The sequence below is a fragment of the Branchiostoma floridae genome, chromosome 3 (genome assembly GCF_000003815.2).
Source record: "Branchiostoma floridae strain S238N-H82 chromosome 3, Bfl_VNyyK, whole genome shotgun sequence".
Taxonomy (NCBI): Eukaryota; Metazoa; Chordata; class Leptocardii; order Amphioxiformes; family Branchiostomatidae; genus Branchiostoma; species Branchiostoma floridae.
This window is the reverse complement of record NC_049981.1, coordinates 23,400,907-23,412,499: the sequence shown is the minus strand read 5'-3', so window position 1 is coordinate 23,412,499 and position 11,593 is coordinate 23,400,907. Positions and strand designations below refer to the sequence as shown.

The following is an 11,593-nucleotide window of genomic DNA, read 5'->3' as shown; positions in this document are numbered from 1 at the left end:
CTGTATCTGTATCTATATAGCCGGTATAACCGCCCTTCGGCGTAACACACCAGCTTAGAGGTTACATTCACGGCGTTGAAAACAGGCGAAATCAAAATTTTCAATCGATTAGTTTAACAGAGTTACTATCTTTGCAATTTGTATGAGATGAAAAAACGGTGATCAGTATATTTTCGGCAGGAGTTTCACTGCTGCAAGATATGATCGGTTGCTACTTTCCGAGTAGCAACCGCACAGTGGGAGTTTAATCGCCCAGCCTACTGGGCAAAAGTCTTACCCCGTGAAAATCCTACCGATTGCAGATGATTACTTCGGCGGTAGAAAGCTTTATCTGCCCCGTAGAGAGCCTGCACTAGCTACGTAGCCCGCCAAGCCACAGTAGAAGTGCAGATCTGTCTGTAGTCGCCATTCAGACTGGCACAGGTGGAGGTTGGAGGCCATGAAGTTGTTTTTCCCGCGTTCATCTGTAGACCCAACCTTGCAGCAAGTTAGGTTTCTTAATACCGGGGTAGCTTCGAATTCTGGGCTTGCTGGAATGTGCACGAAGCTTCAAATGTACTCGTCCATGTAACACGTTTGAATTATATCAACCTGATTAACGCTAGCTTCAGGGCAGGTTTTTTTGTTGTGTCATGCAGGTTGTAAATCATCGCACGGCCTGTTGCATCACCCCCGTAAAAAATGGAGGTATAGTTTTGGGCTCATTTTGTCCAATAAAATGGGTGGAATTTGGTGAAATTCATAATTCTATTTTTTTCCATTAAAAGACGTTGATACATGTAACATACGTAATGTATGTTGGTACATTTGTAGGTACCAATCATGGAAATGATTTTAAATTCACACTCAGCTTACGCGTTCATCTCAGATGTAGTTTTAGTTGCCATATGTCACTCCTCCCTAGGTCGGGAGGCGTGGTGAAAATAACAGTGCTGTCTTGAACGCACTCTAGTCGAGTCCCGAGGTAGATAATTAAGTGATAATTGCCCGGTCCGCGGATCGGTGGTCTAATTGGAGAGGTCAGAGGTCCTCACCGGCGGTCAGACACCTTCCAGTTCGCTCCGACAATTTTCCCTATTACGCAAGTATTTGCCTTTATTTTGGCTTTATTTTAAGTTCATTTTGTTGACCCAAGCATACTTTTCTATATACACAGCATTTTAAAAAACCTGAAAGTAAAATTTGACGGAAAATAAGGCTCTAAGCCGTATGCCCAATTCAGCGGCGCATACCTGTGTGGAAGGTGTCTACCATTTAGCGTTACCCCACAAATATTACCGATGCAATATCTTAGGAACTAAGCATAGACTGTGGATATTGTAGTGATAGTTCTTAGGGATTATATGTGATAATAATACGTAAATAAGCCTTTGTTTCATGTAATACAGTGACGTTTCTGTTACACGATTTTGGCGCCAAACACACGGCAATAATTGCATCATTGTAAACGCCGCTTTTCATATGTTAATTGAACGCCCAACTAGATCCACCTGTAAGCATGCAGTTGACTTGACGATAGCCTGATTACCATCACACTGTATCATATATTGATTGATGTAGTTAACTCCTCGCTGCGCTTGGAACTTCCTGGATTCCTCTATTAAGATGTCATTACTAGAAAAAAATGTAAGTGATCGTGCAGCTCTTGGCTGTAATTACAATAGCTTTATTACCTAAAGTCACCTGCACACTAGAGTCAAGTAAAGCGGAATCGACGGACAGATGGCAGATTGCACCACGTCGACCCCCATCCCTCGCTCTGTGCGGAATCTACGCTGTTAGCAACATTGCTACATCTAAGCGCAACACTGAAGTTAGAGACACTAACCCATCAACATCGAGCCATCATATGAAAAATGTGTCTAAACTCCTTGCGACACTGGCATTGCTGGCTGGATGGAGATGTCCAGACGAACACTGGACCCATAGACCTGAATTTGGCACATAAAGGACTGCATATAGGCCATATAAATATTAACAGCTTACGTAATAAGGTTCAAGAGATCGCTAATGTATTGTACACGAACAACCTACACATTCTCGCAATTTCTGAATCACACTTAGACAACAGTGTGTATGACGGAGCACTTAACGCCGGCGATTACACTATCTTACGCAAAGACCGTAATAACAAAGGAGGGTGTGTCGCCATGTACATAAAAAACAATATTCCGTATAAAAGACGGTTTGACTTGGAAACCCCCGAAATTGAACTTATCTGGGCGCAGATACACATTCCACACACACAGCCAATCTTGGTAGGATGCCTATACAGGCCTCCAAGTGCCAAGTTGGACTACCTCAATAGAATCATACAGGCATTTGATTTGGCGGCAAAAACAGAACAAAAAGTATTAATACTAGGTGATTTTAATATAAACTGGACAAACATGACCTGTACCTTAAGAGACAAACTTTACCTAGAGTCCACAATATTGAATATTAAGCAAATGGTTAATCAAGCAACTAGAATAGTCAAGACTTCCAGTGGTTCAGTAAGCTCTTCTTGTATAGATCTAATTTTTTTCAAACAGGCCTGAAAAACTAACAAGCACACAGTCCGTCCCACTAGGATGTTCAGACCATAATCTTATGCACACAACTCGCAAAACGAAAGTTCCAAGGGGCCAACCGAAAATCGTACAAAAACGTTCGTACAAACGATTCAACCTAGATGAATTCCTGTTAGATATATTGTTTGTTCCATGGCACCTAGTGCAAAATGAAGACTGTGTAGAAGACGCTTTGGAGTGTTTCATGGCTCTTTTCACACAAACATGCGACAAACACGCTCCTGTCAGAAAGTGTTCAGTAAGGGCGTCGCCCGCCCAGTGGGTAGACGGCGACCTTCGAGAACTCATGGCACAGCGTGTCAACGCAAAACGTGAAGCACAGGTGTCGGGAATGGAATCAGACCACAAGATCTACAGAAGACTTAGGAATTTAGTAGTAAATGAAACAGAAAGAGGAAGAAAGCCTTCTACAAGGAACAAATTGAATCATGCAGTAGCACTAAAGACAGCAAGCAACTCTGGAAAGTTGTTAATGGAATGTTAGGTAAAAACAATTCAAGTGCACCGAATTCCATTGAAGTGGACGGACAAATACCGACAAAACCAGCTGAAATCGCTGAATATTTCAACGAATATTTCATTGAAAAAATACAAAAACTCTCCAAAGATGATAACCCGGACATAGCGAACTCAGTAGCACCCATAGAAGAATATATCATGGCTAATAAGAACTGTTCCTTCTCCTTTCAATATGTAACAGTTGAGCAGGTGCACGCGTTGTTGAAAACACTGCCCCCAGGTAATGCTACTGGCCACGACAATATTGACAACACTTTGTTGAAACTTTGCGCAGATCACATTGCTTCCCCATTATGTCACATATTTAACTGTTCCATCAGGCAAGGCATCTTCCCTTCACAATGCAAGGTAGCAAAGGTTCTACCACTTATAAAGAATAAATCCGGCCCGCTTAACGGACCTAACAGTCGCCCCATTAGCCTGTTACCAGCAATAAGTAAGGTCATGGAAAGGATATGCCAGAAACAAATTCAAACTTACCTTATTTCCAATGACATAATTTCCGAGAACCAGCATGCGTATAGAAAATCACACTCTACAGCTAGTGCCCTTATACAAATGTCTGACTACTGGTTGGGGGAGATAGATAAAGGGAATTTGGTTGGCGCCGTTATGCTAGATTTTAGCGCGGCATTTGATATTATTAACCACGACATTTGTTTAGCCAAGCTAAAGAGCTATGGTTTTGAAAAATCTGCAATCCAGTGGGTAGAGGGTTATCTTGGCAACAGAAAACAAGCTGTATTCGTTAACGGTTGTTTTTCCTCTTATAGAGAAACTAGATGCGGCGTACCCCATGACAGCTGCCTGGGTCCACTGCTATTTTCTATATTTGTTAATGATCTCCCCGCAGTTACAAATAGTATAGTAGTTATGTATGCTGATGACTCAACGCCCTCAGCATCGGCTCCCACCGTGGCACAATTGAAATCATAACAAATTGCAGACTGACTTGGAGCGTATCTGGAAGTGGGTAAAAATTAATCAACTTGTTCACAACATTGGCGAAACAAAATCAATAATGATAGGTACGCAACAAAAACTAAAACGGAACCCCAAATTAGAACTAAGAATTGAAGGAACCGACATCACACAGGCTTCACCATAGACCAACGACTCACATGGGCATCGCATATCGACAAAACGAAGATGAAAATGGTAGGCATACTAGCCACAATAAGACGACACAGAAAGTTCTTTACAAAAAGTATATTAAGAACGGTTCTTCAAACCCTGGTCTTATCACACATTGATTACTGCTCCGCACTACTGTCCTCCGCACCACAAACACACTTAGATAAACTTCAGGTGATCCAAAATCACGCTGCTCGCCTGGCCACAAACAAATCCTTTGAAACCAAATTGGAAGATCTACACACGCAAACTGTTAAAGAAAGACTTTTTACAAATACCGTATGTGCATTTCACAAAATTGTTAAGGAAATGCAACCCCAATGCATCATCAAGCAATTACAAACAATTCAATCAACACATGAGCATCACACGAGGCTGTCTACTAGAGGAGCATTCACTCAATCAAAACCCAAAACAAACACTAAAACAAGGACGTTTGGCTACAGAAGCATCCAAACTTATATCATAATTATAACACATTACCAAACACAATGACATCAAGCAACCACACTGATTTCAAATCAAGGATCAGAGATCTTGCAAAAACACGAGACAAAAGGCAACCCTTAAAGTTATGGTGGTAACACTTTTAAATTTTCAGTATCTAAGTTCGATATCTATGTTTTGTTATCATAATGATTTACTTTTGATTGGATCTGTGTTCATTCAATTAAGTTAAGTTCTCCTGCTATTCATTTTTTTGTAATGTATGATCACTTTGGTTTCTTTATTTTGACCTCTGACCTCTGCTTATGATTTTACGCTAAATCATCTGCAGTTGTTGTTAAGTTGTTTTTCATTTTACGTATTTCATTTTTTCTTTTGTATGTATGACTCCAGGAAGATTAGTGTCATGATAATGTACACAAATGGAGATCGCAATAAAACAAACAACAAACAAACAATTGTAGAAATTAGACAAATAAAGTCTATAGTACACTAGGGGTGAGGAAACGTATTCTTTTTGCCTCACGGAGCTTTCCACGAAATCGTCTTCCGGGAGGGACGTAAAACTGGGGCCACGATAAACAGCCCCATTACTTATAATTTGGGTACCTACTGGCTGACAAAATACACCAGGTGATTATTATTATGAATATATCAGAAAAGAGTTCCCATATTTTGAACATCTTAATGCAACGGATAAATTTCTATTTTTGATGCGCCTAGATAAACCCTGTATATCAAACATTATCTGTTCCTATATCTACACCTGTACAAAGAAGCGAGAAGATGTCAACCAACCTGTTAGCTTAGTACCTAAAATTAGTTAGATTGTATCTTGTTGTCTCTGCATATGTCTGTTATGTCTGTTATCAGTGACCTGTACCTAGCCCGTCGAGGCATGAATGTACAATAAAGGTCTTTCATTCATTCATTATTTCGAATTTCTGGGTGTATGCCCAGGAGTTTCTACCCCGTAAACTTGGTTTTCATGCAGTGCCCTGTTTGCCCCTATGCCAGAATAAGGACCTCGAAAATAAATCATACCACTTTGCAACCATCTTTTTATAATTGATAGTTCTGAATAGTTCGTGGAGGCATAAGGTCTCCGAACACTTGTTTCTGTATGCAGCCCGACGCAAACAAAGGCCTGCGTGGTTCCTTATCAATTATTCACTCCTATATTATATTGGTGACAAAGGCCCTGGTAACGGGTATCTCATGTCTGAGATTACAACAGGACAAACAAGATCTGGAGTGGTACATGTATGTGATGTTTATTAGATATGCTAAACTTGTGTAAGTTTACACATTAGTGTTCATGGGAGTGATGTCTGAGGATGTAAATTTGTTATTTTTTTCAAGTGGCTTTCTTTCAATTCGTGTTTTGCAGAGAAAATTTCAAGAATAAGACGGAAGACGGCATCATGAGTATGAAGGAAGAAATCCATAAGGACGCCGCCAGGGAGATGTGGAAAACCACGGTGAGTTTTAGAACATAGAAACCGAATAATCTTTTATAAACTCATAAAAATGATGTGCATGGTGATATAAAAACCATCTCCTCCTAACCTGCATAATGTGTACATCATTAGGTACATCTCTGCCTAAGATACATGCATAGTAAATATCATGGAAATCCGTCGTTGTTTTGTGTGTCTCTCTCTCTCTATATATATTCCTCGGAAGATTTTGACAAAAATGCCCCTGAAGTTCCAAAGAGATCTGCTAGGGGGCCCAAACACCTCTTCTTCCTTACGTCACAAGCTATCTGCCAAAAAGAAATCAAGACCAGGTATGCCCAGGTCAAAAGATTTAAAAAAAACGGAAATTCTGCTGCAGTAACAAGGTAATATACTAGGGTGGCCAACATCAACCATGGCCTTCGTGTTTTCAACACCTACCTACATACTAGATATCATTGTAAACCATCAAGAGGTTCTTGAGTTATGCTGATTACAAACATCTGGACATGGCACACACACATACAGACACACATGTGTATCTTCATTTGTCATGGAGATATAAAAACACCACCGTACAAAGCCAAATTTAGGACAGTTTAAGCAGGGCTGCGTAGTATGAATGTCACTTAACCTGATGAAATTTGAACCCTCTGCAGAACGATGTTTACGAGAAGGTCCGACCGGCCCATGACCGTGCGGGGGTGGAGTACCTCCTCCGGCAGCTAGGTGTCCTGGACAACGATCTGTGCGACCAGGATCCTTCCTTCACTTACACTGTGCTGGACGTTGGAGCCGGAACCGGAAAGTGTACCAGTGTTATCAAGGATATACTGGGGAAGGTATGTTGAGGCACTTCGTGTAGTTACTGGGTTTTGTATGTTGCAAAATTATAGCCACGCCCCTTTAATTGGTTGAATATGTTGTAGCTGCCGATCTGTCAAGACTTTCAGGTCAAAGCTGGACAGTCACTGGAGGGGGTACCAGTGGAGTACACGCCTAACCCCCAAAACTCTCATCATAAACTCTCTCTTTAGAAACTCTGGACATTAGTTTTTAGAAGCGGATCATGTAGGCAAAAATGCCTCTTATCCAATGACATTGATATGATATGATATGAAATGATATGATATGATATGATATATGAATGTGTTGAAACAGGTAATGCAATAATGATGTCAATATAAAAACTTAACTGTTGTTTGCCAGGACGCGCGTCTCGCCGCCCTGGACCCTGTCGCCGGCATGCTGGAGCAGCTGAAGGCTGCGGTGCCCGGGGTGGACACGTTCGTCGGCCCGTGCGAGTCCATCCCGCTTCCCGACAACTCGGTCAAGGTAAGACCGGCACTCTGCAATCTGTAGTATTAGGTGGAATAAACACTAGTTGTGCAACAAACATTTTGTAGTCTATATTATCATTAACATTGACTCTCATACATTACATAATTCCCCCGGGTGCCATGACACCGCCACGTTTAAAGTGATTTGAAGTAATGTGCCACGTAGCATCAGTAGTCCTATGGTATTTTCACGGAAGCTCATATCTATAATGCAACACAAAGATATACACAGATCACATTTTCTCAAACGACCAGTGTCACCTTCTTCTTATGACTTTGTCCAGTGAAATGGTATGGCCCGGTGATTCAATGTGGATGTGTCTTCTTCTCAACACATCCACATTGAATCACCGGACCATACCGTTTCACTGGACAAAGTCAGGACTATTTTGTAAGAGATATAAATTAAAGGAAGCCATTTACATCAGGGCACTCCAGCCATCATCGAACAGAGCAGGTGGGCGTTCCCTTTCCTGCCACGTTTGAGCAATTGCTGACGTCACATATCCGGAAAATCACGTGTTAATAAGATCACGTGTCTATAAATCTCACAAGTTTCCGTTCTGAAGCGATTGGTTATTTTTTTTTATTCACATTTTTTAAAGAGCATAAGACAAAAAGCAGACCCGCTTATCAAGGTCTTCTCCTCATGTACATAAACAAAATAAAGACCCTTTTTAATTTGTTTTTTTTACCGTCCGTATATACCTTTCTGCTGGAAGTAAGTTTAGCATCATACTATGAGTTCTGAGTTATATGCTCGCATACTTCAGGTGTTTAGGTATTCAAGACAATCTTGAGAGGGCCAACATAACAACGATTTTGATAAGGAGGTATCATGGCACCCGATGGAATTATGAGACTTGCTGTTCCATGCAAGGTTAACTTTATCGTATTTTCACTCACTCAAGAACGACCGTTCTTTCTTTTTTGTTGTTTCTCACATAGGCCGTGATCTCGTCCCAGAGTTTCCACTTCATCGCAAACGTTACAGCGCTTCGTGAGGTGAACCGCGTCCTCGTGCCCGGCGGGAGATTTGGTACCACGACACATTACCCTCGTTTGTTTGTTTCCCCCCTTTACAAATTTACAGAGGGGGCAAGACAGTGTAGCTGTGCGACGGTCTGTATTGTTGATGAGGGACGCCAGGGGGCGTGAGGTGACAGTCAACAGTGGTATATGATCACTGCATATCCAAAGGATATGTAGTAACGCCCAGAATGGCAGGGCTTTTGGAATGTGCCTAGGCCACATTGACTTGATTTTATGGGTGATATCTTTTGGCCAATCACAAAATGATGCGAATGTGCTATAAAAGAAAAAAAAAGACGTGTGGAATGAAATGTGCAAAAAGTCATGCGTCATCCATAAAAAAAGTCAATGTCGGCTTACTATGACAAACCATTGCTCTCTTATATATGGAGCAAACAGTCTACGAAACTCCTAAGCTACATGGGAATGAATGACCACCTTTCAGTGTCATACATAGGATTTGGGCATTGACACGGTATGTATGCATCTGCAAACGATAATATCTTATGTGATATAAATCTATTTTAACATCCTTCAATAATCCTAATTTACATGTGCTTTTACTAATAACCGTGGCTTTTGTCAGGAAACGTGGTGCCTGCCAGAGAGAAATTTTGTTGATGAGTTTTTGCTGATGAGTACAGGGGCTGGACTATCGGCCTCTAATTCTCAGAACTTTGTTCGGAACCACCAGCTTATGCTTGTAGCGATAGTTAACCCTTACTGACCCAAACACGTCTGTCTTTTCCAAACCAAAAGGAATCCTGTTCTCCGTGGACGACGAGGCTTCGCCGCTGGTCCACACGGTGTTCGAGGTGATCCGGAAGTACAAGTACCCCGGCTGTCCGGAGTACTTCATCAACACGCTGCAGGACACCAGTTGGCAGGCCTGCTTCGGGGAGGCTCCGCTCTTCTCCCCGCTACAGGAGCACGTCATGCCGTGGGAGAAACAGGACATTCTCGTAAGCATAATGGCCTTTCAATTGTGCCTTGTTAAGTCTTATAAAAAAGTTGCAATTTCGAACATTCTATGGAAAATTTTAGTCTCCAGGCGGGGCCAGACGTGTCAGCTGGATAAAAAAAGAGAAGGATTTGGCCAAACAGGAACAAATAAGTTACTATGGGTTTTCAGTCATCAGTGTTTTGCAGTGTATCCAGCTGGTCTGTTCACTCCTATGCCAATTTGTTCCTACTAGGCTTGTGTTCCTAATTCAGACAAAATCCAGGCGGGAGTCTGGTAGAGCTAGGAAAATGGGAATTATGGGCTTTCTTACAAAGGAACTGTTGGAAGTAGGCGATGGTGTCATGGAGAACGTGCACAGTAAATGTGCACCCTTTGTAATCGTAACCGTTGTGTAGAGAGGTTTTTGCCAGTCTGCTTCCCTTACTCGACTTTACGACAAAGGCAGGAGAACATGGAGATGTAGTGATAGAAAGGAAATTGTGCAAAAAGTTGGTGTGTTGCATTACGTATACCCGATTTATGAATCACTTCTATAAATCTCCTTCATACAAAGTACAAGTCAACTTTTAGCAATTACTGCATAACTCGTGGCAATGTGAACATCGGACACCAGTAATTGGTCGAAAAGCCGAGCAGCTTATATCGCCCTCCGTCCCGGTTCAATGAGGGTGCCCTCTAATCTCCAAGCAGATCCTACAACGGCATAAGATAGTAACAAACTGGCCAAGGAGTGTAGTCAGCCAAGAGGTGTCAATTTGCCATGTAGCAAAACACACTCCTAAGCCGGCTTCACTCCACTGGCAGCTTTTGATACTGTCTTATGCTACCGTAGGATCTGCTGGGAGATTACCTCTGCTCATGAAGTTGATGTGTCTATGTTTTTCCAGCCTGACATCGAGTCTGTGGTGCAGCTCTTTATGACTTTCAGCGCCACTGCCAGGGAGACAGAGGTCAGGGAGGAGTGTGCAGAGAGCATGCGCAAACTGTTGGCTGCCAACCCTGCGGTGGAACAAAATGGCGGCCACCTGGAGGTTCCCCGTTTGAGCGCCCTGTACTGGTGCACCAAAAACACCGCGGACAAGTAGACACGTGAACTGTCTATCGTACAGCACATTAACGGTGGTTTAGCGAATATAATACAGGGTGTTTGGGCATTATTTGCGTGTACTATATATCATTCACTTTTTTTTATCCGCCAAGTTATACATACTATGCCATGTTTTACCAAGAATAAGGGCCAGTACAACAGACATTGTCAAGAATATCCCTTAGGAATAACATATGGTCATGGTTTCCATATGTTACTATATCATCAGCATCTGATATTGATTCCTTTATGGGTTCTTTTATCAACGTGAAAATTACTCTTCCTACTTTGCTTTAATGATTCTAAAACAGTATCTTAAAGATTTGTCTTAACAGAGAACAATTTTTAAAAGATTTTGAATATGTTGAGAAATGGAAAGCATATGATTAATTGAGCCGTACTATTTTACCCGACAGTCACAGATTATGTGTGTATGATGTACAACATCACAGCTTTATGAATGGAATTGTGAAAGGATGGTCCAACACGGGCCATCCTATGTAATTTGATATGGTACCATTAGGCCGATGGAGTATCTATGAAGTTGAAATAAAGGCACAAACAAACAAACCCCCTGCTCGCTTGGTGGGATCGCCCACTAGTCAGTAAAAGAGCACGCTTCTCTCTGTCTGCAGTCAAGTTGTATTTCACCCGCCCAGACCTACATCTGTTTCAGATTATCTCTGTTAACGTAGCCACTTTTATTAGCAACATTAAAAATTGAACCGCCACCACTCTGAGCTACTGGCTTTATTGTGTCCATTGCTGAATAGAAAATGTGGCTTATAACGGCAGTACAAGGCAGTTTTGGTTGTTTTGTATCTTAAATATGGTCATAATTAATTTTGAATGGTGGCATTTTCAAAAATAAAGTCATCAAATAAATCTAAAAACTCAAATACGTTTGATATTTTTGAGCCAAATTCCTTTCCCAAACCATGCCTACATACACCTCCAGCAAAACGTGAACGCCCACAAATACTATCAAAGCAAGCCCGACTGCTACGTCTGATTGGTAATTATACATATGCACCTTT

The 11,593-nt window shown here is 41.6% G+C and overlaps 1 protein-coding gene across 3 annotated transcripts in view; it reads left to right on the top strand.

The window, feature by feature from the left end:
• The window catches only part of LOC118410946 (uncharacterized methyltransferase Mb3374-like), an 11,896-nt gene extending 606 nt beyond the window's left edge, over positions 1-11,290 (top strand). The window contains exons 1-7 of one of the 3 annotated variants that reach the window (XM_035812916.1): positions 975-1,081; positions 6,064-6,154; positions 6,793-6,975; positions 7,343-7,468; positions 8,422-8,512; positions 9,265-9,467; positions 10,357-11,290. In XM_035812916.1, the coding sequence (XP_035668809.1) occupies positions 6,098-6,154; positions 6,793-6,975; positions 7,343-7,468; positions 8,422-8,512; positions 9,265-9,467; positions 10,357-10,554 (858 nt within the window). In that variant the 5' untranslated portion in view covers positions 975-1,081; positions 6,064-6,097 and the 3' untranslated portion in view covers positions 10,555-11,290. Of the gene's footprint in view, positions 1-974; positions 1,082-5,781; positions 5,937-6,063; positions 6,155-6,792; positions 6,976-7,342; positions 7,469-8,421; positions 8,513-9,264; positions 9,468-10,356 lie in introns of those variants that run through there. The other 2 variants (XM_035812914.1, XM_035812915.1) reach the window with 2 other exon arrangements.
• Positions 11,291-11,593: the final 303 nt, after the last annotated feature.